Source organism: Salvelinus fontinalis, chromosome 39, assembly GCF_029448725.1.
Source record: "Salvelinus fontinalis isolate EN_2023a chromosome 39, ASM2944872v1, whole genome shotgun sequence".
NCBI classification, from domain to species: Eukaryota; Metazoa; Chordata; class Actinopteri; order Salmoniformes; family Salmonidae; genus Salvelinus; species Salvelinus fontinalis.
In genome coordinates, this window is record NC_074703.1 from 18,886,401 (window position 1) to 18,912,644 (window position 26,244).

Sequence of the window (26,244 nt, forward strand, 5' to 3'; positions counted from 1 at the left end):
TCCCCCCTACCCCTCCCTCCCTTCCTTTCCCCCTACCCCTCCCTTCCTTTCCCCCTACCCCTCCCTCCCTTCCTTTCCCCCTACCCCTCCCTCTCCTTTAGTCATGGGTAGGCAGGATGATCCAGCTCTGATGCAGCAGTGGTTCAAGCTGGTCCAGCAGAAGAACTGTCTGATGCGCTATGAGTCAGAACTCATGATATTGTGAGTATCTATATGACCTTTGTCACCACTGGACTCAAATGTATGATTAGTATGAGCGCTCATGAGGAAATGGCAGTATGTAGTATGCAATTATCTGAGTCATCAGTGTCTTTGTGCTCGACCCTGTGGACTGATGTGGTCTCCATGGCAACTGTCTCTCCCTCAGTGCTCGGGAGCTGGAGTTGGAGGACAGACAGAGCCGTCTTCAACAGGAGCTCAGAGAGAGGATGGCTGTGGATGGTAAGTACACATACATATGCAAACACACACACGTCATACAGTACCATAAATTCTGTTTTCAGCCTTCTCTCACTCCCTCTCTCCCTCTCTTTCAGACCACCTGAAGGGTGAGGCAGAGCTGGCTGAGGAGAAGCTAATCCTGGGGGAGATGTTGGAGGTGGTGGAGCAGAGAGATGCTCTGGTGTCTCTGCTGGAGGAGCAGCGTCTGCAGGAGAGCCAGGAGGACAGAGACCTGGAGGCCATCATGCTGTCCCGGGGCCTGGGCCTGCACAACTGGGCATGAGCTCTATCCCAGGGCCTGCACAACTGGGCATGAGCTCTATCCTGCAAAACTGGGCCTGAACCTGAACAACTGGGCCTAAGCACAGACACGTCACTTCCCCTCTAAAGCTGCGATCAGGGTCACGGTTGTGAGGTCACTTCCCCTCTGATACAACGTTATGACCAGGATCAAGGCGGGACTGTGTATGGATGATCAGTTTTTAGGATTGAAGATGTATCCCCAATCCCCACTGCTACACACATCCTGCTATACCCCTGACTGACTGACGGGCCTCTGAGACTGATGGCTCTATGCTCACTATACTCACCCAGGCTGTTGTTATGGCGATATGTGGCATGTGTGAATGATTTGTATTGTTATTTATTAACCATTTAGAAAAATGTATATTATGTAAAAAGAAACGGTACTAATTTTTTAAAACCTTTTTAAAATGACATGAATGATGTTTTACTTCACACATTGGATAATAAAGACAGACATTGTGACATCATGTTGTCATGTTTGAACATTTGAGGGGGACTCCTGTAGGGGAGAGGAAGGGAGGAAGACCTGGGGCTGGGGATTCCAGTGAGATAGGGAGGGAAACTTCTTATGCAGTCTGCCTCCTGCACAGGTGGGGATATTGTGTTCAGTCAGAAATAGCTGGTGGGATTACTCTCAGCTTGTTCATTCCTGTCTAAACCTGCCACTTGTTTAAAGGGGAGTGGCTAGATATAGTATGTGAAGGAGTTTGTGGCTCTGGGGTTAAATCCTGTGCCTTGTAGACAGAGTTGTAGGTTCAAAACACCTGTTTTGTGTGGATTTCTGTAATTCTCTGTCAAAAATACAGAGGGAAGTGTTAAAGTGTAAGGCAGTCTGTGGCGCTGGCCCCCAAAGCACATGGTTGTAGGCATGAATCCAGGTGCCTGCTCTGGAGCATGGTTGGATACTGAGGACTTCACTGGTCGGTGAGTCAAGGCCACCTGAGGGAGTGGCTGCATGATGGCTGATTGGATGGGAGGCGGAGGGGGTCAATTCCACGGGTCCGAAAACGTGGACAGCAACTGTTATGGAGAAAATCGCCTGGAAAAAGTGTCCACTTATTTTTTTAATCGAGATCAATGCGTATCGCGGAAGTTCAACTCTAAAGCCCAATTGTAATTTAATGGCACTGTTTCCGCGTTGCGGAGACTGCATATGTCAGCATTAATTGGAAACTACCTTGAAATGTATATTGCGCAATCTGTAACACATCAGCGATACAGATTGAATAGGGCCCTTCGTTTTTAAATATAGAGAAGTCTCTATTGAAAACAAATAAGTGCCCACTTTTTCTGGGAGATTGTCTCAATAACCGCTGCTCATTGACTGAGTAGCATCCCCTCGTTCTGAATTAAAGCGTTCCAGTGCTGCACGCAGGTCTTGAACCCATGACCTGTCATTGGAGGGTAAGCTCCTAACACCTGAGGCACCAGCTCGTTTACACTATAAACATGTCTCTTCCTATATGTATATTTAACATAGACTATGAAAATGCATTCAAAATAGTCAGATGGGTTGCCTCCCACATTAATGTTCCAGCATACTAGTGCTGTTGCCTTAGGTCTTGGATTTCCGAGGAGACATTCAAAACACAGAGTGGAGATTTGAACCCACAACCCCAGAGCAACAAACTCGGGCAGGGATTCAATCAGATCACGTGTTATAGGCATTGCAGCTTTTAAAGGCAATGTTCCCGTGTTCCCAGAGATCCCATTCCCAGTAAAAGCTGCATGCTGGCTCAATCGCAAGTTGTATTCCTATAACCCGCAATCGGATTGAATCCTGGCCTCAATCTGGGTGCCCTATATCCTACACAGCACATATACCAGATCCAGCACATCTACCTACCAGCCCTTCTCTCTGTCTGAAGCAACAGAATGGGATATAAGTCTGTAGTCCAGTGATGACTGGTAACCATCTCTCAGATTCTTCAATTCTCAGGATTACTGCTAGAGGGCAAATGCTGGGACGTGAAACTGCCTAATACTGTCAACTGATCATGAAAAAACACAAGACATTCACTACTCTACGATCATGGTGTTTAATGGCATCAAATAAAGGATGAGATATTGTAACTAATCCACACAGGTTCTATATTTGAATCTGGACAAAATTTAACCATTCTAAAATGAGTTTCCCTCCCAAAATTAAAAAAATGTATCTTATAACTGAATTTTTTCTTTACTTTTCTGCCCTGAGATGAATACCTTGATGTCAGAGTTGGGTCAATTCTCTTCAAACTATTTTAAATAATTACAGTGGTGTGAAATACTCTAAGATCATGTTGTGGGTTGTCTATAATAATTTCCTTCATGTCTTTAAATACCCGAATACATTTCCCAGAACGCATTAGATCAAACACTAGTATGAAAGGGAATAAGCTATCATCTCATGACAAAGAAAACTACTGGTTTGAGTTACAATCAAACTAAAGCCTATAATCAATCAGATCAAGCGTTAACCGGCAATAGTCTCATTTGCATTAGAAATTCAGGACAAGAAAGTGTAGGCTACATAAAAATAATCATGCCCAAATTGATAAATCATTAAAAAAAAATAATGACGACTTCTATCATCCTAATCGAGGTGTAGATTACATCTGTGTTCAAACTTGTAAAAAAGGCTTCATGGGATTTCTGTTAATGCAACGCCATGCAGCCAATGGCAATGTCTGCTTTAGGTATAAAGCTGGGGAGTCACTTGTAGATTTGACAGATCTAACAGTTCCACCTCCGTTGTCAAAACAATCGCTATGCAGTTGTCTGCTAAAGCGGATCTGATTGAATAGAGCCATAATATTTAAAATGGTATGTGTATTCTTTGCATTAATAAGTGACATATGCTTTTTATAAAATATTTGTCAAATTAATAGACTTCCATGTCTTAGTTTAATTGGTTTGAATTCAATTCTACTTATTTCAATTCAAATTCTGCTTCCTGTGGGCTGTGGCAAATTAGTTTGAATTGAATTAAATTCAGAATTGACCCCAACTCTGCTCGACGTATCATAAACCTCAATGTAAAACAAACAGAAACAAGACAATTCTGAATAGCTGCCGAGCAAAGTAGACAGTTATTAAAGGTGGGGGTGTGACAGGAAGCTTCTCTCTAGCTTTCTCCGGTCGTTTTGGGCAATGGGGGGGGGTGTGTTCCGATAAAAATGCAGGCCTCGGAGTGCTTCCGGTGGGATTCCAATTAGAATCAGGAGCTCTTGCCAGTGTCCACCTTCAGGTCCTTGGCCACCAGATTAGACGTTACTGGGTGCATGGCTGCCCGGTGGGCTATGAACACACGCACCGCCTCCTCCCGATACTTATCAAAGTTGTACACCTCTCTAAAAGAAGGGAGGGAGAAAGAGAGGGATTAGGTAGAACACAAGCACAAAGGGTCCCTAAGTAAGAGAATAGGACTCGTGTTTTTAACAAGACGCTGCCTAGAAATAATTTGATCCAGAAAGCACAACAACACATGGCATCTAATAACAGAGATTGTCTCTCAGATAGTCGCGCCGCTGGTTACTTGAATAGTGGCCGTGTGAACTTCATCCTCCCCTGCTCTGTCGCCATCTTCAGCGCCATGGGAACGGCATCCTCCCACTTGGACTTGACACACAGCCGCAGCCACCTGGAAGAAGGGAGCCAACCGTGAGAGACAATGACACACACTTTGCCTGTACATAGTGCACGATGGGACCCCAGAACAGGAACTCACCTGAAGCGGATCTCTGCGTTGTTGAAGGCGTTGAGTCGGTATACTTCCTGCATCTTCTTCACATGGCTGAGGGGGAGGGGCTCCTAAGGGGAGAAGATACGGTCATTGGTCTGCTTTGGATTCCAATAGAACGATCACATGGCTTATGGAAGGTTGCTATGATGACCAGGTGAGTGACAGTGAGGCGTGTCTACCTCTTGCAGGAGCAGAGACAGGAACTCTATAAGCTGGTGGGTGGAGAGAGTCTTCACATCCACCTCACTGAAATTCCCCAGATCCCCCTCTTTGGTCTAGAGAGAGAGAGAGAAATTAACATACAGAAAAACTTGTAAAAATGCTGTGTTCTACCATCATGAGGTTCTAGAACAAACGCATTATCAATGTGGAGCATGTACCCTCACCTTCACCCATCTCTTACACAGTGCGATGCAGGCGTCTGCCATGGTGGTGTCATATCTGGAGGAGGAGGGTGGCATTGATTTAACACACACACACACACACCTCAGATTGAGTGGACAGGTAAACAGTGACACAGCTAAAAACAGACCCACAAACTAACAGAAGTGTGGCTCAAAAGGTGTAACAGGCAGCCAGGTGAGTGATTCTCGAGTGAAATGGTTAGGTAAGGTAAACCCACTGTGGTTTGACGGGGGGCATCCCAGGGGTGTGCATCCAGGCGTTCCAGTCCACCTTATTCAGGATGTCCACCTGAGATCGGACAGGGAGTGGTAAAGGTGAAACAGAGAAACGTTCAAGAGCCACAGCAAGGGGCTTTGATAGCAGCTTGGTTAGGTGGAGAGTGGTGGTTACTGTACCTTGTTCTTAAAGTAGGTGAAGAGGTACTTCTTCCACTCCTCAGTAGTGACGCTGCTGTAAGCAAACATCTGGATGTACGACTTCACAAAACCCATAAACACCTCTGTAAGAGACACAGCCAATTAACACGAAGCAAGTGACTTCCATTTAAAAAATTTACTGAATGAAATGCAACTGTGTGTGTGTGTGTGTCTCTATCTCTCACCAGGTCCTCCCATGAGCTCCTCCAGGTGGTATAGAAGAGCAAAACCCTTCTCGTAGGGGACAGAGGAGAAGGCATCGTCAGGGTCCACCTCATTCAGGTTGGGAACCAGGTTGGTTAGAGGGTTGTTGGCCCCAAACGTGTTCACCTGGGAGACAGAGGTAACAGATCAGATATGGCCGGGCATTCACAGTTGCACACGCACACACGCACACACAAACGCAAACACACACACAGGTAGAAATGAACATGTAAGTGGCTTGTCTATCAGTGAAGTCAGACATTACTTAAGCCTTGTTCACACTGCAGGCCTCAATGCTCAAATCCGTTTTGGAACACTGACTGTCTAGACAGCAAGTTACAAGTGACAGAATCGGATTTCTGTGTGTTCAGACAGCAGTCATTAGCTGACATGTCTACGCTAATTGTCATTGTAACGAAGGGGTTTGTGCACAGTGGTGTAGGCTGATTGGTGGGGGTGCTCGTGCTTCCTATCACTCACTCATTTGTTGGTGAACAATTAACAAGCTGGTTGGCTACCACATGTTCTTGTCAAATTGTCAATAGAGTAGCTAGCAAGCAACAAGATATGCCAAATAAAAACCACTTGAGAGCAAATTAATCCGATTGGACTGTTTAGACGAGTCGCATGGCCAAGAATCAGATGTATGTCTGACTTCAAACCACCTACGAAAGGTGGTTTGAAATGTGACTTGAAATATCCGATTCCATGTTCTTTTTGGCTGTTCAAACTTCAGGAAAAATAACAGATTATATAAAAAATTGGATGAGTCACTTCAAACTGCCAAATGTGAACAAGGCTTTGTGTACCAGTGTGTGTAACAGTGTTACATTGTACTCATGCATGTGCGTGTGTGTGTGTTCTCTCACCGATTCCTGCAGGTCCTTCCAGCCGCCCATGGCCTTGAACTGTCTGAACTGTTCACTCTCCATCGACCTGCCAATCATTCTCTCAAGGTACACCGTGTGACCCTCATTCAGCCTGGAGAAGGAAGGGTCACAGACACTAATTATGAACTCATTATCTCCGGAAAGCGACCTTCCTTTTCTATCTCTCCATCCCATTTGTTTGATACTCAGTTATGGCTAATTTCACCAATTGACATGACATCATTCCCATTCATTCAAGCGAGAGAAGAACATTGATAGAATGTTTTCTCTGTGCCGTACCAGAAGTGCTCCCAGGTCTTGTTGGTCACCAGGTTGCCAGTCCAGCTGTGAGAGATCTCATGGGCTATGACCTGGAGAGAAACAGGAGGACACAGGTTAACACACCGATACACAGATATAAACACATACTTGAGAAGACACGGACACCTGTGAACTGTGATTACTTACATTGGACAAGGATCTGTCTCCAGCCTAGAAGATAAACATAGGAACAAAGGAAGGTTAAAAAAAAAAATACACAGGCAGGTGGATTTGGTATTGTGATGTTGGTACGGTGTCTCACCAGCAGTGTGGGGGTGGCAAAGGTAAGGCAGGGGTTCTCCATGCCTCCATAGGGGAAGGAGGGGGGCAGGACCAGAATGTCATACTGGCCCCACACATAGGGCCCCGCAAGGTCCTCAGCTGTCTTCAACATGGTCTCTGTCTGAGAGGGTCACACACACATTTCAATATTAAACTCTGCTGATGTAGAATGAGTGGGACATGGACATATCACTTACGTACCTCACAGTTACACTAAATACTGAGAAACTCACCTCTGAGAACTCAAAAGCTGCCTTGTCCACAAACTCCTTCTCTGACCAAACACGAGACCTGGGCCCAATCTCTCTTGTAAAACAACAAGCAAACATTTATTACTAATAGTTCACTGATCATTTATTAATTTAAAATAATTTGGAGGAAAACAGGGCAATAGTTACATGTATGGGTGTGTGTGTGTGTGTGTGTGTGTGTGTGTGTGTGTGTGTGTGTGTGTGTGTGTGTGTGTGTGTGTGTGTGTGTGTATACCTGCTCTCCAGAGCTCCCACCACGATGGCAATGAGGTAAGAGGGCATGGGCACCTGGGAGGTGTCAAAGGTCAACAATGGGGAAATCAATCAAACACAGCGGTCAGACACACACAGCCATGTACCTGCTCCAACACCAGTCTCTGAGAATGTACTTCATTCAGACTGCAGGCATGCTACGACGGGTTCCTTTTGTTATCTGGCTGTTATCTGGCTAAACTTTCCTTGTAATTAACTCCTTATTGCTTGATCAGTAGCTACTTTGGCAGCGCTGTACCTTGAACAGTCAAGCCAAAAAGCAAGACTGACAGTATTACGCTATCGATGACAATGGATGGTTGGATGGAGAGATGGATAGAAAGTGATAGAGAATAGAGACACTGACTGGTTGTCTGAAGCGGTAGATGACCCGGCTGCTGTCCTGGGGATCAGGCTCCTGTCCGTCCCGTACAGCACTCATCACAGCCACCAGCTCCTTGGGGACAGACACCTGGGCATAGTAGGTGTGTTTCATAGCGGGGGTATCCTGGCAGGGTACCATGCTCCTGCAATGGGTGGCCTGGAGGGGTTGGAGGTGGTTATTAGCACATTGCTACATCCGCCACCTAATCGGGATTTATCTCCAAGAGGGGACAAATAGAATTAATTGAAGTAAACAAAGTCATATTGAGTGCAATAATAGAGAAGGCTGTTAATATCAATATCAGCGACAAAGGAGCCAATGATCAAGGTCCTCTCATAAAGCTTATCTGTGCTGCAGCTGAACACTGCACCTTTGGACACACAGGTGATACAGGAAAAAGAGGGAGAAGAGGGATATATAATGAAGAAAGAAAGCAGGGGCAAAAGCAACCTCAACTGGCACAGGTTACGATCAAATTATGACATCTTTCTTCTGCTAAGAACTTCAAAGAGCAGCACAGGTTTCTGTGTATGACTACAATACAACTGGCCAGATGTTGCAGAAGATGGGGTTGGGAAAGTGTTCTTTTGTGATGTCTTTTGAGGCAGTCGTACAACTACTCAGAGTTAAAATGACCGTTGAGCAAGACTGGCATCCAACCAAAAATGAAGACGTTTCATGTTTGTAGAAGTGTGTAATTCGTCTCACATCTGGCACTGGTTATGACCATTCTACAGCACTTTTCCTCTGATAAGAACTTCTAGCTACAGAAGTGGTTTCTGTGCGGGACTACAGTTACACTGGGCAGATGTTGTGTAAATGTTCCATTTTGATGCCACAGCAACTACTTTTACTATAAAAGTACTGTTCATGGCGCAGTCTTTTGTAAAAAAAATAAAAATAAATAAAAAAGACTTCAGGTTTGTGCATGTCCATAAACTCACACAGTGTGTGTGTTACCTGGCACTGGCTGAAGAGGTAGGGGTGTTTCTTCCCAGCAGTCTGTTCAGGAGTGAGCCACTGCAGCGCAGAAGCACTAGGTGCTGTCTCATAAGTCACCTCCACGATCACATGCTGACCCCTGACAAACAAACACACACACTAAATATTACCCCTAAACCAGCATCCATCAGTTCAATGTCTGAGGGTTGAGTTACCTGGGGTGCAATCAGTGATGTGCAGTCTTCTGAACGTTACAGATAGAAATTATGTGAATAGAGAAGACACTATTCCCCTACTCTATATGACAAACAATCATATATGTTCTACACAATTCATTTCTATCTTAAGGTTCTGTAACATTACATCCTCCTGAACAGCCCCCTAAGGTGTGGTTACCTGGAGAGGTCAAAGGGCAGTGTGATCTCCAGAGGGGTTCCCATGAAGCTGTGCTTGGGTCCCAGAGTGAACTTTGCTGCCTGTCCATTGGCTGTTACCTTAGAGACCTTCAGGTCCTTCGTGTCAAGGGTCTGATCATAGGAAGGATGGAGAGAGAGAGAGAGAGGAAAGAAAAAATAAAAAGGAAGTGGGGCAATAAGTTTGGGTAACCAACAGTGTGTCAGCAACTACAAGAACCACATCATCCATCTCCCCCCAGATTGTGACTGTAAAACAGCTGTCACCATAAGAAATACATCATTCTGTCTCTCCCTGGTCCTAAGTCGCTGACTACATTTCCTACACCTGCTCTGAGAAACACAGTATGGACTCAGTTCTAAAGTTCACGTGCCTGGTATCACATGCCAACTCGACCTGTCAAAGTCTTACTGTCACTGAGCAGAACAGTGCCATAAAGCACATATGGCTAGCTACATATCATTCCTGAATTGACCCACTAATGATCAGATTTACAATGAGTGATATTCAGAGCTTGTCTTGAAGCAGTGTGTGATTCGTTGTGTCTGATAAGCTCAACCAAATGCTTTGTAGCAGTGTACTGAAACAGGTGAACTGAAACAAGGCTTTTTCCCACGTCAAGTTTAGTAGCAACACAAAGCCATTTTCTAGCAAGAATGAATGAACTTGGCTAGCTAGTTTAATAGCTTGCTGGCTAACCAGATTGAGAAATGAGATGAATACTGTACCAAAGACGTGAAATTATCCACTAAAACCTCCACGGTGAGCGCGACCTTAGCTTTGATGACATGGCTGTCAAAATCCACATGGTAGGTGAGATTCAGGTGCTTGGTAACGCACTTGGAGAAGGAGGAAAATGAGCAGGGGTCTGTAGCTGAAGCCATGTTCGGTCCAGGATCATGAAGAGTGAGAGCAAAAAACTAGCATTAGCTGTGAACTACAACCCGGTTCCCCGCACGTCCATGTGACAGCGCCCTGCTGCATGCATTGTGGGAGTTGTCGTTTAGTCTGGACCTGAATGTGTTGAGTTTCCTTCTAAATTAATAATCAAAGCACTACATGTACCAGAATGAGCTGATACATTTCCGTTCCCTTTCAACAATCTATTTCTTTGCGTTAATAAACACGTCGGGGAAAACGTTTTAATCATATGAAAAGTTATGTAGATTTCAAAGCAGTCTTTGTATTTCGCTTGTTTTTAGCTTTTATCTGAACAACTATCTACTGTTACTACAGGACAAGGGGATTCAGCTGTCATTTCAAGCCCTTCTCACTGGAGGGCGACGCGTCTTGCTTGCATGTCACGAAGTAAATAGCCAACAGGGCAGCACAATAATTCAGGGCAATGAGGAAATTGACCTCTGAGTCGTAATGGACCCGTTAGACAGCTCCGAATCGCGTCTTGTTGAGTCGGCAAATGCGGCAGAGAATACAGAATCGAGTTTGCCATGGGCCCGTTTCTCGTCGTGGCTGGAGTGTGTCTGCGTTGTTACCTTCGACCTCGAGCTCGGCCAAGCCATAGAGGTATTGCGGGGTTGCAATGTACTGTACTGTAGCATCCCTAGCAGGTGTTGTTGACATCTGATCTAGCTAGCTAGCATGCTAATGTTCTTGTGTACAAAGTCTAGTTTGCTTGCAGAAAGAAATCAACATGATCCACGTAACTTGGCCCACATCAACCTCTCATGTGTTTCATAATCTGGCCTGTCGGCGCATGTGTGGAATAGTGACATGACATTTTGGCACTTTCTCCTCTATTCCAGCTTGTGTACCCACACGATGTGAAACTAACTGAGAAGGAGGTAGGAAATTAACTTATGCTCTTTTTGTGATGCCCCACATACATATAATTGTGTATGTCCCTGATTGTGCTTCCTCTCCTTTAAACTCCAGAAAACTAGCATTTGCTACCTGTCCTTCCCTGACTCTTACTCAGGTTAGTGTATTCGATTACACAAACTATCATCACGAAATACATTACGGTCAGAGGACCAACCCCAAATCGATCCAGGACACTAGGCACTTGTGGAGATCTGACATGATTTGATGGCTGTTAGCAATATGGTGAAACTTCCACCAATCCTATCAGAAGTTGGAACTATTACCATATTGCAGGGTTCCCCAACTGGCGGCCTGCGAGCCAAATTTTGCCCACAGGTGATTTTATTTGGCCCCCCAAAGTTTTCTGAGCAAAAACAGCATATCAGCACACAGATACATGTGATTGTATACAAATGTAAGCAAAGATCAGCCTGCGGCTGAATCAAAGCTAGCATGCTCAAGTTGATGATCCCTGCCAAATTGCTTGCACTGTCAAATCCACTCAGATCTCCATGTGTAGGGTCTAGAGGTCGATTTGGGATTGGGCCAAACATCTATATCAGTCACATGACCTGTGTGATGTGTTTCCCAGGATGCCTTGGAGACACCCAGTTCAGTTTCAGACTACGCCAGTCTGTGGGCCGCAGGGGCTCCTGGTTCGGAGAGGAGGACGCCTACAGCAGAGACGCACCTGTCACACTACAGGTGAGCCCTCTGTCTGGCCCAATCCCAAATCACACTTTTGGAGATTTGATTAGATTTGACAGGTGTAAGCAATAGGGTAATAGCTCCAACTTACCCTCTGATAGGCTAGGTGAAAGTTTCACCATATTGCTTATATCAACCAAATCCTCTCACATTGCCACAAGTGTGTAGGGCTTAGTCTTAGGGGTTGATTTGGGATTGGGCGTCTGTCATCGGTCTGACTGAATAAGTGGTCCAGGCCAGGGACAGTTTGGTTGCTTACCTTTTAGGGTTATGGTTGGTTCTTTGGTAGGGACAGCTAATCTTAAATCCGTGACTGGAGCGGAATATAATGTCAGCCACCACTAATTGTCTGTCATTGCAATAGCTTGATTATTCTCATCTTTCCCTTTCTCCCTCAGCGAGAGCTGGCCCATTTCTATGGCTATGTCTACTTCAGACAAGTCAAGGACGCCGCCGTCAAAAGAGGCTACTTTCAGAAGGTGAGAAGCTTATGTTACAGATCTGGTTCGTCATCAGAACCACAATGTAATCACATTTGGTTTTCTCTTTCATTCTCTCTCCTGCCTTTTCTCTTTCACTCTCTATCTCTCTCTAGTCTCTTGTACTGGTGTCCAGACTACCGTATGTCCACCTCTTTCAGTCCCTGCTGCAGATCATAGCTCCAGAGTATTTTGAGAAGTTGGAGCCTTGCCTTGAAGCAGGTGGGGAGATATAACTTCTTGTCTTTTTTTAAAATTCCCAGTCTATCTTATTTATAATTAATCTCCCATTTATAGTTACCTAGGGCTCTAATGTACAGCCTGGACTCTACTTCCCTAACCTTTTCTTTCTCACTCTCCCACCTTGCAGTGTGCAACGAGATTGACCAATGGCAATTTCCGGTGCCAGGGCTGACACTCAACCTGCCTGTGATGGGCGTGGTCATGCAGGTCAGGATTCCATCCAAAAACGACAAACCAGGGGGAAGCCCGGAGAAACAGGCACAAAAGGAGGTTGGTGTAGCTTTTTATGTAATGGGCCATATGCCCATAAAAATACGACTTCTCGATGATGTTAGTAAAGTTGATGTTAGTTGATAGGTATCGCTAGAGGACCGTTCATCTAAAAAAGTATGTTTCTGTTATAACCAGAATCTTCTACCAGCCCCTATGATGCTACCGACCATACATGAGCTTGACCTGTTCAAGTAAGTGAAAATCTTAACTTCATATACTGTAAATAGTTATGTATCTGTTTGTGTTTATGTAAATTACATGGCTTGAACTTAGCTGTATTTTCAGTTTAATTTGAGGATGCATTGTATTAGTGAAAGCAGCGTCCATTGTATATGAACTGACCTTTGCCCTCTGACCTGCCCAGGTGTTTCCAGTCCTTCCTGATCCACCTGCAGATGCTCTGGGAACTCATGCTGCTCGGGGAGCCCGTGGTCATCATGGCACCCTCTCCCACTGTCTCCTCGGAAACCGTGCTGGCCCTAGTGAGGTAAACAGAACATGCATGAAATATGCCATATGATGTATGGCATTTAGCGTCACGTGTATGTAACGTAACTCGGTAAATTTGTAAATTAAAATTCTTATTTCTCCCATCCTACAGCTCGATTGCGCCACTGCGGTATTGCTGTGATTACAGGCCCTACTTCACCATACACGACACTGAGTTTAAAGAGTATACCACTAGGACACAGGCACCGTGAGTAGGGCTTACTCTAAACACTGGGTTTATATTCTATCATACCCGGTGGGCAACTCAACTCACCCTGCTCCCTTTTTCTCTCCAGTCCCAATGTGATTCTGGGGGTCACTAATCCCTTCTTCATAAAGACCTTCCAGTCCTGGCCCCACATTATACGCCTTGGAGAACTCAAGATGTCAGGTGATCTGCCCAAGCAGGTGAAGGTGAAGAAACTAGCCAAGCTGAAAACACTGGACACTAAACCAGGTAAAACATCTGGAGGTATGGAGCCAACATGGTTTGAGAGAGTGAGTTATTAGTGTGTAAGAACATGTTCTCCCTACCTGTAGGTATCTACACAGCACATAAAATGTTCCTTCAAAAAGACAAGTCCCTCATCAAAAGACTCCTAAAAGGGATCCAGAGGAAGAGGCCGTCTGAGGTGCAGAGCGCCATCTTGAGGAGACATCTGTTAGAACTCACCCAGAGCTTCATCATCCCACTGGTGAGGGGACTGCCTTCCCTATCCCACTAACATCCCACCCCTAAATAGACTGTCTGTCTGTCCTGCTGTGTGTCCCACCTGTCTCTCTGGCTGTCTTCCCCCAGGAACGCTATCTGGCCAGCCTGATGCCTCTGCAGAGGTCTGTGACTCCTTGGAAGGTGGGTGATATTGATAACAAACCTGTTTCTATAGTATGTTGATACTGTTTGAATATGGTAATAACGTGTGTGTGTGTGTGTGTTTCAGACCCCTCCTCAGATCCGTCCCTTCAGTCAGGAGGAGTTCATGGGGACTCTGGAGCACGCTGGACCTCAGCTCACCTCTGTGCTTAAAGGGGATTGGATGGGCCTGTACAGGTGATTATGTTCACCTGCCAGCTCATCTGTCATTTCTAACTGTTGTATCTTGTTGTGGCATATGTTTTTCTAAACAAATCATCCATAATGCATTGCACTTCAATGTATGGCCTTGTAGGAAATTCTTCAGGTCTCCCAACTTCGATGGCTGGTATCGCCTGCGACACAGGGAGATGACCCAGAAACTAGAATGTCTCCACCTAGAGGTCGTCTGTGATGCTGTGAGTTGACCCCACAGCCTTGTTCATTCACACCTAAAGACATTAGTTTAACTCTACTTACAGAGATTCGTGTGACCAAAAAACTCAACCACACGACTCCACTGACTTTACTTCAGTTAGGAGTCCTTTCCCTACCCATAAGAGTTGATTAGTTTAATGTTTTGTTAATGATCTGCTCGCCCAGGACCTGCTGGGTTGGACCAAAGACAAGTCAGAGGTGGAGATCGTGGACCTGGTTCTGAAACTGAGAGAGAAACTGGTCAGTAAAACCCATCGATATATCCATTACACTCACCTCAACGGGTGCCATTTGTAACATTCTATATTTAGTGTTGGGAAATGAATTCTGTGCCGCAAGCCATTGCGTACTATAGTCTCTGTCTGTGTCCCCCACTCCAGATGAAGGCTGGCAAGCAGCAGCTCCCGGTGAAAGAAGGGGTGCTGGAGAAACTAGAAGGATACCTCCAGACTGTCATCAGCTCTCTACCAGAGGACCTGCAGACTGTGCTACACAGATACTGACGCTAACACTGACGCACTGCTGTATATATACAGAAACTGACACTGAGTAGTGTTTTGTTTGACGTCTTTTTAATAACAACCTGAAACTAAAAGTATTGCCATCACCAAAACCACTACCCCCTCTGAGTAAGATAATGAAGATTTATAACTAGAAGTGTAGGTAATATAATAAACATAGCTGTTTCATCATGACAGTAACATTAGGTCAAGGGGAATCGAGAGTAGTTGAAATGTAGGCTTTATGAGATTATGCCTTCACTAAGTATTGTGGTTGTTACTATAGGGATTGAAGCATATACCTTGGGAAGAGGGACATGTGGGTATAGCCTTTTGCTCTAATCCAGACATTTAGATGTAACATGCATAGTTAGCATAAAATATAACTAGCATATGCACCTTTTACATTTATTTTATTTGTCATTAAACCCATAAAAGGGGTGAATTACATTTAAGTGACTACATTTTGAGGCTTTCATCAATCTCAGTATTTTCTATTGATCAAGCACAAACAAATCACACTACATTGAAACACCTCTAAATATCCAGGTTACACAAGCTTAGATTGCAGATTTCAGTTTAGATTTGTGTGTATGTACAAAAGTATGTGGACACCCTTTCAAATTAGTGGATTTGGCTGTTTCAGCCACACTTATTGCTGATAGGTATATAAAAGCGAGCACACCGCCATGCAATCTCCATAGACAAACATTGGCAGTAAAATGGCCCGTACTGAAGAGCTCAGTGACTTTCAACGTGGCACCGTCATAGGATGCCACCTTTCCAACAAGTCAGTTTGTCAAATTTCTGCCATGCTAGAGCTGCCTCGGTCAACTGTGCTGTTATTGTGAAGTGGAAACGTCTAGGAGCAACAACGGCTCAGCCGCAAAGTAGTAGGCCACACAAACTCATAGAACGCCCCCCCCCCCCCCGAGTGTTGAATCGTGTAGAAATCATCTGTCCTTGGTTGCAACACTCACTACCGAGTTCCAAACTGCCTCTGGAAGCAACGTCAGCACAAGAACTGTTCATCGGGAACTTCATGAAATGGGTTTCCATGGCCGAACAGCCACACACAAGCATAAGATCACCATGCGCAATGCCAAGCGTCGGCTGGAGTGGTGTAAAGCTCACCGACATTGGACTCAGGAGAAGTGGAAACATGTTCTCTGGAGTGATGAATCACGCTACACTATCTGGCAGTCAGGCGGATGAATATGGGTTTAGCAGATGCCAGGAGAACACTACCTGCTCCAATGGATAGTGCCAACTGTAAAGTTTGGTGGAGGAGGAATAATGGTCTGGGGCTGTTTTTCATGGTTTGGGTTGGCACCTTAGTTCCAGTGAAAGGAAATCTTAACGCTACAGCATACAATGACATTCTAGACGATTCTGTGCTTCCAACTCTGTGGCAACAGTTTGGGGAAGGCCCTTTCCTGTTTCGATATGACAATGTCCACATGCACAAGCGAGGTCCATACAGAAATGCTTTGTCGGAATCGTTTGTGTGGAATAACTTAACTGGCCTGCAGAGCCCTGACCTCAACCCCATCGAACACCTTTGGGATGAATTTGAACGCCGACTGCGAGCCAGGCCTAATCGCCCAACATCAGTGCCCGACCTCACTAATGCTCTTGTGGCTGAATGGAAGCATGTCCCTTTTCCAACATCTAGTGGAAAGCCTTCACAGAAGAGTGGAGGCTGTTATAGCAGCAAAGGGGGCACCAACTCCATATTAATGGCCGTGATTTTGGAATGAGATGTTCGACGAGCAGGTGTCCACATACTTTTGGCCATGCAGTGTAATTGGTGCACAGTAGACATATGGCTGAAACTGAGCTTATTTATTTAACGTTATAGTGGTCAATGAGTGCATAAAACACATGTAGTACATTATGTTGTGGGTATGTGCATTTTCGTTTTTTTTTTTACGAGATTGACAGTGCCAGTCCTAGCCAAAGCCACACCAGCTCCAAGCTAATTCTGCTAAGATATTCATCCATCAGCTAACATCTTCCCTAAACTACAACCACTCATTACATTGCAGGTTAACAGTGAATGTAAAACAAATGCAGCTGATCAGGGCTTCTACCTCACTCCCTTTTGTCTGTCTACAAGGCCTGTGTTTTACATACGCAGTCCAATTATGATCATTGTTGAACTATTTGGTCTTTTGATCAATCAGATCAGCTCTGAAAAAGATCTGATATGATTGGTCAAAAGCCCAGTTAGTGGAAAAAGATCAGAATTGAGCTTCCTTTGTAAACACAGCTCTATTATTTCTCAAATAGGTACAGTATATGTGGTACTTAAATACTTTTTCTTCAGTTTGTTTTGTGAAGTACTGTAAAGGCATTTGGTCACTAGGGAAGCAGTAAACTGCAGTTTGCAGATGAGTATTGATAAGACTGATATACTATTTGGATCCTGGTGTTTACTTATTTGTAATAACCTATCGTTTTTTTGTATATAAAGAAAGTTTATGGTTTCTGATGCAAATATACTGTTAGTGTTACAAATAAAAGTTGGAAACTGTGCTAAAAGATAACTCAAAGGCTGATACATCCATGCACCCACACGTTTAGAGAATCGCTGATAAAAATTGTTTAATTTTCATGTTGAGGGAATCAAAAATATGCATTTCATCAATAAACATTGTATTATCCACACACAACTGTATACTAGAAAATACTGTAATTACCAACCAAAGTATTCTGTTTTTTATCATACCATGATGTACAAAACATCTAGCATTAAAGGGATACTTCGAGATTTTGGTAATGAAGCCCTTTATCTTCTTCCCCAGAGTCAGATGAACTCCAGGATACCATTTTATGACTTTATTTAGGAAGTTAGCTTAGTGAGCCAATGCTAACTAGTGTTAGCGCGATGACTGGAAGTCTAAGGTATCTACTAGCGTAATAGCGGTTACCATAGATTTACAGTCATTGCACTAACGCTAGTTAGCAACTTCCTTCAAACTGCAGACACAAACATAAAATGAGTTCAGGGAGGTAGATAAAGGGGCTTCATTGCCAAAATCCTGAATAATCCCTTTAAAGCTGATAGTAGCTCAGTATTAAAAAAGAAAGATTTACCCATTTAGAAGTTAACGTATTTGTGCATCTCTGAGGAACGTTCTATCGATTCCCAGGATCATTTCATGTTTATCAGAGCTATTCGCCCTTCAAGCAGACAGAAAGAAATACAGTCGGTATGAAGAGTTTTGCATAATTTTTTCCACTAATTAGTTTTATTTCAATATGATGCAAAACTCATCATACCCGGCTGTATTTCTGCCTGCTTGAACAGGGAATCTTGCCTTTAACGTCATTATGGCTGTGTTTACACAGACATCCCAACTATTAGTAAAATATCTGATCTGACTGGTCAAAAAAACGATTTGTAGAAAGATATCAAAATTGGGCTGCCGGTGTAAACGCAGTCTATCTCACCAAGATCAATCGATGATTTATTTTCAATATATGCAGAAGTATAGTTTAAATATTCAAATAGAAGCAGGAGATCACTAGTGAACAAAGGCAGATGAGGAACCTCAGACAACAAAATTTGACCTGTGGCGCACGTCCCTTGACTGACATGGACAACCCAGGAGATAATCAGTGTTGTAAAGAGAAAAACTACTCTCACACAGGTGATAGAGACTGAGGTTGTCTAAAAGTTAGATTCTGTCCTTATCCCTGTGTAAGAACAGTCAATATTTGGTTACCATTTGACAGAAACAGATGTGAGCCTCATGCTGATTCTATCTTATAGATAGAATCAAAACAACCAAACATGCTGCTTCACATAGTGACAGTGACAAATACAAACCCACACTTCTAGAGCCACTCATTAGATTGCGCAATCCGATGTGTGCTTTCACACATAAAGCAATCATTTTGAATAAAGTCTTGAGGAAAATAAAATGTAATCAACAGTGTCAAAGCTCAAATGTTGGTTGCCATTTCATTTGTCACCACACCAGAATCCTGGGAAAACACACCAAAATAAATATACTTTATTCAGGAAAACTAAACACACACTTGTTGACTGTCGGAATGTTTCAAATGAGTTCTCATTATTTGCAGAGTGAGGAGCTGCACTCATCATCACCTCATCCCTGCCGTCCACCACGCCTGGTTCTGGTGCTGTTTGACCACCGCCTGCTTCTCCTGGGGGCTGAAGTGCAGGATGGTCAGTATGGCTGTGAGGGTCTGCTGACGCCCCCTGGTGTCCTGAAGGGTGAGGAACTTGTAGATTACGTTCTTGAGGTACTCCAGGTTGGCCCCCTCCCTGCCCTGGTCCCTGTGCCGTTTGTCTAGCTGGCCGCGGAGCTCAGCCACCTCCTCGTCGTAACGCTCCCCGTTGGCGATCAGCCTCCCCTGCAGCTGGTGCACGTCCTCCTCCAGCCGATGCTTCTGCCGCCGCAGTGAGCCGATCTCCACCTCCTTTCTCGCCAGCTGCTCGGCGTACAGGAGGAGCGTGGGCTCGTTGGGCCCCGCCAGCCGCAACGCCTGGGTGATGATGTCACTCTCCTCCTGCGCCAGGTCGTCCATATTGTTGCTGTTTTTGCTCCTGCCGGCATCCGCGGTCGCTCTGAAGTCCGCCCCTGTGTCTCCTTCGTCGCTGTGGTGGCTTCTGTAACCAGCAAGACTGTAGCCGATAGACTTTAGCTTCTCCAGCTCCTGGTCCTTCTCTTGCAGCAGGGCCATAGTGCGGTCCCTCTGCCGGTGCAGTTCCCCCTCCAGCCTGAGGAGGCTCTCTCTGTATTGGGCCTCAGCCCGGTCAAGCTCCTGTTTATGACCCTGCTGCAGCATCCCTATCCCCTGCTGACACTCCTCCAGCTCCCGGCGGTGCTTGGCCTCTGCCTCGTCATCATGGATACGCAGGTTGATGTACTTCTCCTTGAGCTCAGCCAGCTGGTCACGGGCCTCCTCCAGCTCTTTGGCCAGGCTACAGTCTTTAGCGTTCTTGTTCTTCAGCACCACCTGTGCCCGCACCTTGTAGCGCTCAAACTCCTCCTTCAGCTGCCGCAGTTCCTGCTGGTAGTAAAGCGCCGAGGCCTTCTCCCCGTCTGACGACTCCCCCCCACTGCCCGTCCCTTGACCCAGCCGCCCCTCCATCTCAGCCAGCTTCTCTATCTCCATGGTCTGCTCTGGATGGTTCTTCTGTGTGGCTAGCAGAAGAAGCCTCTTCACCTTCTCCAGGCGCTCCTTCAGCACGTTCACATCCAGGCTGGCCTCGTCCATGCTGAGGTCCAGGGGGGAGCCCCGGGTGGAAGCGGCGATGGCCAGGGTCTTGTTCTCCGTGTCCAGCTGCAGGATGCGCTCCCTCAGCCGGTGGGCGTTCTGCTGGTCCCTCTGCCGGGCCTTCTCGCAGGCCCCAAGCAGCTCAGACAGCTCAGACACCCGCAACTCCAGGCTGGCCACACGGCCCTCCTCCAGCTGGGATTGCTCCTGTAGACGCTCCTCTGCCTGCGACACCTGCAGATAGAGAAAGGACAGGCACATGACAGCCATGAGACATAAATAGACAATGGAAGACAACAGTTCATGTAGTGTTCCTTCTTCCTTTCCCTGAAAAGCAAGTGTCCTTATAATGTCATGTTATTCTCTGCCATGGAATTTATGTTTTATCAAGATATTTCTAATACAAGAGGTCAAGGGTTGTTGAATACATTGGTAAAATTCAGGTCATCAAATATTTTATATGTTCAAGTCATTCCCCTTAATACAGGATACATTTGTAAAATCAGTGCAGGGTGAATCCATTTGAACTCAATCACTTTCTGACAGCACCCCTTTTGATTTGAACGAAACACTTCATACATATTTAACCATTATAAAAGTGCTCAGAAAGTGACGTTTTGATACTGAATGCCAAAACATTCAAGAGATATAGTTGATATATTTGCTCAAAGTTAACCTATTTTGCATACCCCGAGACATCCATGTTTTCATCACTGGAAAATAAACTGTTGAGATTGATATCATTTAAAAGCTTAAAAACAGGGTTGTCAAACTATTTCATAATTTCTTGGGAGTTTTTTATTTATTTTTTTAAATACAATTTTTTTTTTTATACCTGAAACGTTAATTATATAAATATGCATAAACTCAAATATTTTTTCATATTTGCATACGCTGTAGCTTAGACCCAAATTTACATAATCTAAGGTTTTTGTGTTTTGCCCGCCATCGGTTGAGACAACATGCTCCTTAATACAGGGTGGGTGTCAAGTTTTGGCTGATAAATGTACTAAAATGGTAATAAAATTGAAATGTAAACTTTCAAATGATACCCCAAAGATGGTTGGAGGTCCACACATCGGCACTTATCGTAATAGTAGAGGTGTTAACCCCGGTGTCGTGGCCAAATGCCCCACCTGGCCCTCATACTATCATGGCCACCTAATCATCCCCAGCTTCCAACTGGCTCATTCCTCCCCCCTGTAACTCTTCCCCAGGTTGTTGCTGTAAAAGAGAATAAGGGTAAAGAAAATAAAAAGAGGATATCAAATGAGAGTTAAGAGTCTATATTTCTGTGAAATTACATTTTTCAACCATTTTCCATCCTACAAATTAGGAATAAGCAAAGGCTTTGATATCTGGTCAAACAAATGGAAAAGGAGTCTTAGACGACATCTACTAGAAAAAGTCTTAAAAAAGGTATCATAAATACATCAAAATACAATAACGTTGACGTAAAGACCGCTGCCAACTAATATAAACATTTGATTTTTGATAAATTTGCCTTCTGTAAATGTAATAAACATTGCCTTCTGTAAATGTAATAAACATTGCCTTCTGTAAATGTAATAAACATTGCCTTCTGTAAATGTAATAAACATTGCCTTGTGCATTGTAATTCTGTCACTAAAAACCCACATTTTAAGATATTTTATAATGTCTCTCCCTCATGAAGGAGGATAATGAAAGTTTACAGAACTAACAAGGTAGACCTACCAATTAGTGTTTTTACAAGGTAGACCTACCAGTTAGTGTTTTTACTGATATCAAGTTTGTTAATTAATTATTAAGTGATTCAAACTCCTTATCCTTTTACCAAATCGGTAATGGAATTACTGAAAAATCTGTATCAGAATTACTGCAATTGAATTGACTACAATCTCCCAACTCAACACCTACCCCCTTTCCATTTACTGTAAAAAGCATCCTCGCCCACTGAGCACCAGATGTCCACGGACGTTGAAAAGTTGTTGAAATTTGGTCAGGCCGCCCTGGCCGGACCAAATCTGAACCAATCATAGACTTCTTATGTTTCACAAGTTTGGACAGTACAGCAGAGCAGTAAAGAACAGTATTATGTACTTCATTGTACTGTACTCTACTGTGATGTCCAAACTGATGAAACATAAGACTATGAATGGTTCAGATTTGGTCTGGTAAAGACCAACCAAATGCGGTCTTGTTTGGGGGCAGAGCTCATTATAATAATAGCCAGTGTGTAAAATACCCAAATGTTCAAAAGAAAGATATTATACATGTTCACCTTTGTGTATCTATTCAGGATACATCACCAGGAAAATAATGATATTCATAGCCATAATTATGCATTTCTGGATGGTACAGATCAGGGACCTGTGTTGTAATTCCGTTACCGGGTGTAAATACACTTCACCTACTGTAGTTCAATAACCAAAGTATTTTTTTTGTTAAACTAAGGTGTCATATCATAGCTGACACCCCATTCTTTCTGCAGACATATTTGAATCTTAATTCAGAGCAGATATTTAAGTGTTTGAAAAATGTTGTCGCATAAAAAAAATAAAAACTGGGAGATTTTACTGTAATTCTGTTACCAATCTTTGCACAGTTCTTCCAGTCAATGTGTTTTTGTGAAATTCTGTGTAAATTGTTCAAAGTAGTCCTTGTGCATCGAGTTGTATGGAATGTTAAACTTTGAAATTAACGTCTTGTTTGGTATACATTTTAAAGTGAAAAATCAGAGTCATAGCGTAATTCCATTACCATGGAAATGCCTGTATGAAAAATGGGTCAACTTTGAGTACCTTTATCTCCTGAATGTTTTGGCATTCAGGTCCAAAAAGTTACTTTGACCACTAACTACTCCACGAGGAAACATACATGGAAAGTGTTGTTTAAATACTGTTAAAATGTGATTGAATTCAAATGGATTTACTGTACAGTCTTTCCTAATCATTACCATACCTTTCTGATCTCATGATGCATCTGCTGCTGAAAGTGGTTCTTGAGTGCCGACAGCTCCCGCTGCAGCTCCTCCACCCGGGGGTCTGGCTTGTTCCTCTCCGCCTCCGCAGTCTGCAGGCTCCTCCTCATCTCCTCCCTCTGCTGGGTCACCTCTTTTAGCCGGGCCTCATAATCGTGCCCCCGATCTGCGGCCTGTGTGACTTCCAGCAGGACCTCCCTGGCGTCCTCCAGCCGAAGCTCGGCATCCTGTCTCTGGCCTCTCTCCTCCTGCAGCAATTTCTGGAGCTCTCTGAGCATGTGGGCGTGGTCACCCTGCTCCTGCTCTCTCTCATGTTGCTGGGTGATAACCCGAGCCTTGCTCTCCGCCAGCTGCTCATGCAGGGCATGGATCTCTGCTTCATGCTGCCTACTGGACTCCTCCAGCCTCTCCTGGAGCTCATCCATGTCCTGCTTGATCTTCCGCTTGTCGGCCTGGAAGTTGGCCTCCATCCTGGACTTTTCCTGCGTGACCGTGGCCAGGGAGCTGGTCAGGGTGGTCAGCTGGGTCTTCAGCTGGAGAACCCTCCGGTCAACCTCCATAGAAGAGGTGGGTGGGGGTGTAAGGTGCTGCTGAACCTCAGACCCTCCACTACTGCTGGAGCTGATACCACTCTCTGACCCATTAGCCTCCTCAGACCTCTGGGACACTGAGGGGCCTCCAGGCCCGGTCGCTCCCATCTCTCCTGGGCTACTACCCTGCTCCTCTTCAGCCTGGTCGCCCTTGGTGCTCCCACTGGTAATGCTGGTAGCAGTGTCGGCGGAGGCTGCTGTGTCCAGACTGTCCTCGCTGTGCATGGAGCAGTGATCATCTTGTAATTCAGAGGTCAAATGGCTGCCACTGGCAGAGCCGTCATCTCCACGCTGGCTGAGGTCGACCTCCTGGGAGACAGTCAGTACCTTCAGACTAGCCTCCAGAGCCTCCTTCTCCTTCAGCAGGCTCTTGTAGGCCCTGACCACATCCTTGAAGCGTGTTTGATACTGGACCATCTGCTTTCTCTGAGTCTCTATGGTGTCCACAAGCTCCTTCTTGCTGGGGCCACCCCCAAAGCTCATCCCAAACTTCTCCATGGCTCAGTGGGTTTTTGGTTTTATTTTCAGTTGCTTGACTTCCAGCTGGGATCCATGATTGCTGGCTTCAAACAAAAACCCTGCATGGAACATAGTAAGAGGAACCATTGTTGGACAGCATCATAAAACAGTAGCAAGCTAACGCTAGTGCCAAAGATACATTGGATTCAGAAAGTATTCATACCCCTTGACTTATTCCACATTTTGTTTTAACGAATTTAAAACCGATTAAATAGTCCCCCCTCACCCATCCACACACAAGATACCCCATGATGACAAAGTGAAAAAAAAAATAGAAATGTTTGCAAATATATTGAAAATAAAATATAGACATCTCATTTACATAAGTATTCACACCCAGGAATCAATACTTAGTAGAAACACGTTTGTTGGCAATTACAGCTTTAAGTTGTCTTGGGTATGTCTATCACCTTTGCACATCTGGATTTGGGGGATTTTCTCCCATTCTTCCTTGCAGATTTTCTCAAACTCTGTCAATGGTGGCGAACAGCAGTCTTCAAATATTTCCACAGGGATTCAAGTCTGGGCTTTGTCTGGGCCATTCGAGGACTTTCACATTATTGTATACTTGCAGTCAATGTCCTGTTGGAACGTAATTCTCCCCCAATCTAATGTCACTTGCATTCTGAAGCAGGTTCTCTTCAAGGATTTGCCTGTATTTGGCTCAATTAATTGTTCCCTCTATCCTTATCAATCTCCCAGTCCCTGCTGCTGAAAAGCATCCCCATAGCATGATGCTGCCACCACCATGCTACACGGTAGGTAGGTATGGTGTTAGACAGGTGATGAGCTGTGACTGGTTCTCTCCAGACATAGCACTTTGCATTCAGGCCAAAGAGTTAACTATGTATCTGTCATGTGCCTTTTTCTCAGGAGTGGCTTCCGTCTGGCCCAACGCCCAATTGGTGAAGGGCTGCAGAGACTGTTGTCCTTCTGGACGGTTCTCCCATCTCAGCCAAGGAACTATGTAGTTCTGTCAGAGTGGTCATTGGGTACTTGGTCACCTCTTAGACCTAGATCATGGTCTTTCTGGCCCGGTTGCTCAGTTTTGTTGTACGGCCAGCTCTAGGCAGTCTGGGTTGTTCCATATTCTTGTCCATTTCCCCAATGATGGAGATCAAAGGTAATTGGATGCACCTGATGTCAATTTGGAGTGTCATAGCAAAGGGGTGTAATGACTTATGTAATAGATCTCTATATTTCATTTTCAATGAATGTGCTCAAAATTTCTAAAAACATGGGTGACAATTATTTTTTATTTAATACATTTTGAATTCAGGCTGTAACAAATGTGTAATAAGTCAAGGGGTATGAATACTTTCTGAAGCACTGTATCTGTGTTCGTGTTGTCTACTGGTCTGTTTACTTTACAAGACATATTTCAACCGACATGGGCAGACTAGTTGCAAATAAAAAATAATGTATTATTCGACAGCTAACATTAGCTATGCTAAACTACACAACAATCTGGAATGGTCTTCGCGAAAGACCTCTCTCTCGCCCTCTTCGACAGCATACAATTAGCAACAAACAGTTCGGTACCCCAATGTATAATCAAAATTACACGAATATAAACAGGATGTGCAATATCACAACTTTAAAGTAAACTCACATTCGGAATACGACGTGTCAACAAACGACGGTTATCCAAGCTACTTCCTGTTCTTCACAGTAGGATTTTTTTTACGTTAAATAAATGTACTAGAAGCAGTCTGTAAAAGAGGCCATTTTGCAAAGGTCGAAATAATCCGTTATCTGTCAAATACAGAGAATATTCTCTGTATTCAACATTCTCAATGAACGACTTCTGTGCATATTTTGATACTATACACTATATGCATTGTACAATGAAAAGCTCAATAAACGACAGCTACATGGTTCAAAATGAAGGAGAGAGTCTGTGA

At 44.4% G+C, this 26,244-nt stretch overlaps 4 protein-coding genes across 7 annotated transcripts in view; 2 read left to right on the plus strand and 2 right to left on the minus strand.

The window, feature by feature from the left end:
• The window catches only part of LOC129838564 (protein-methionine sulfoxide oxidase mical3b-like), a 28,903-nt gene extending 27,694 nt beyond the window's left edge, over positions 1 to 1,209 (plus strand). For all 3 annotated transcript variants that reach the window (XM_055905623.1, XM_055905619.1, XM_055905621.1), the window contains 3 exons: positions 102 to 201; positions 368 to 441; positions 537 to 1,209. In XM_055905623.1, coding sequence (XP_055761598.1) covers positions 102 to 201; positions 368 to 441; positions 537 to 724 — 362 coding nt within the window. In that variant the 3' untranslated portion in view covers positions 725 to 1,209. The remainder of the gene's footprint in view (positions 1 to 101; positions 202 to 367; positions 442 to 536) is intronic.
• Positions 1,210 to 2,767: 1,558 nt separating this feature from the next.
• On the minus strand, positions 2,768 to 10,273 carry LOC129838569 (leukotriene A-4 hydrolase-like). The gene is made up of 18 exons (XM_055905633.1): positions 9,941 to 10,273; positions 9,195 to 9,325; positions 8,817 to 8,937; positions 7,839 to 8,012; positions 7,455 to 7,507; positions 7,202 to 7,274; positions 6,949 to 7,089; positions 6,834 to 6,857; positions 6,666 to 6,736; positions 6,366 to 6,477; positions 5,478 to 5,622; positions 5,272 to 5,375; positions 5,094 to 5,164; positions 4,858 to 4,912; positions 4,651 to 4,746; positions 4,457 to 4,539; positions 4,265 to 4,369; positions 2,768 to 4,079 (listed from the first exon to the last, which is right to left on the minus strand). The coding sequence occupies exons 1-18, from the start codon at positions 10,094 to 10,096 to the stop codon at positions 3,947 to 3,949; spliced, it is 1,848 nt and encodes a 615-aa protein (XP_055761608.1). The 5' UTR covers positions 10,097 to 10,273; the 3' UTR covers positions 2,768 to 3,946.
• A 38-nt stretch (positions 10,274 to 10,311) lies between these two features.
• On the plus strand, positions 10,312 to 17,565 carry dennd6b (DENN/MADD domain containing 6B). Of its 2 annotated transcripts, none has more exons than XM_055905634.1 (17): positions 10,312 to 10,736; positions 10,976 to 11,014; positions 11,106 to 11,148; positions 11,626 to 11,738; positions 12,140 to 12,220; positions 12,337 to 12,442; positions 12,591 to 12,733; positions 12,872 to 12,927; positions 13,101 to 13,223; positions 13,338 to 13,433; positions 13,522 to 13,682; positions 13,766 to 13,920; positions 14,025 to 14,078; positions 14,167 to 14,276; positions 14,395 to 14,497; positions 14,682 to 14,756; positions 14,897 to 17,565. In XM_055905634.1, exons 1-17 carry the CDS (start codon positions 10,584 to 10,586, stop codon positions 15,017 to 15,019), a joined length of 1,734 nt encoding a protein of 577 aa, XP_055761609.1. In that variant the 5' UTR covers positions 10,312 to 10,583; the 3' UTR covers positions 15,020 to 17,565. The 2 variants fall into 2 exon arrangements, with proteins under 2 accessions (XP_055761609.1, XP_055761610.1); XM_055905635.1 differs by having other exon boundaries at positions 12,382 to 12,442.
• A 40-nt stretch (positions 17,566 to 17,605) lies between these two features.
• On the minus strand, positions 17,606 to 26,214 carry gcc1 (GRIP and coiled-coil domain containing 1). The gene is made up of 3 exons (XM_055905632.1): positions 25,953 to 26,214; positions 23,213 to 24,399; positions 17,606 to 20,503 (listed from the first exon to the last, which is right to left on the minus strand). The coding sequence occupies exons 2-3, from the start codon at positions 24,317 to 24,319 to the stop codon at positions 19,130 to 19,132; spliced, it is 2,481 nt and encodes an 826-aa protein (XP_055761607.1). The 5' UTR covers positions 24,320 to 24,399; positions 25,953 to 26,214; the 3' UTR covers positions 17,606 to 19,129.
• Positions 26,215 to 26,244: the final 30 nt, after the last annotated feature.

Coding starts and splice junctions, on each gene's coding strand:
- gcc1 (XM_055905632.1), bottom strand. CDS start 24,319: ATGGAGAAGTTTGGGATGAGCTTTGGGGGTGGCCCCAGCAAGAAGGAG. Junction 20,504..23,212: donor TGCATCATGAGATCAGAAAG/GTATGGTAATGA, acceptor CTCTATCTGCAG/GTGTCGCAGGCAGAGGAGCG.
- LOC129838569 (XM_055905633.1), bottom strand. CDS start 10,096: ATGGCTTCAGCTACAGACCCCTGCTCATTTTCCTCCTTCTCCAAGTGC. Junction 4,540..4,650: donor TGTCTCTGCTCCTGCAAGAG/GTAGACACGCCT, acceptor TTCTCCCCTTAG/GAGCCCCTCCCCCTCAGCCA. Junction 4,080..4,264: donor TTCACACGGCCACTATTCAA/GTAACCAGCGGC, acceptor CCCTTCTTTTAG/AGAGGTGTACAACTTTGATA.
- dennd6b (XM_055905634.1), top strand. CDS start 10,584: ATGGACCCGTTAGACAGCTCCGAATCGCGTCTTGTTGAGTCGGCAAAT. Junction 14,079..14,166: donor GGTCTGTGACTCCTTGGAAG/GTGGGTGATATT, acceptor TGTGTGTTTCAG/ACCCCTCCTCAGATCCGTCC. Junction 14,757..14,896: donor TGAAACTGAGAGAGAAACTG/GTCAGTAAAACC, acceptor CCCCCACTCCAG/ATGAAGGCTGGCAAGCAGCA.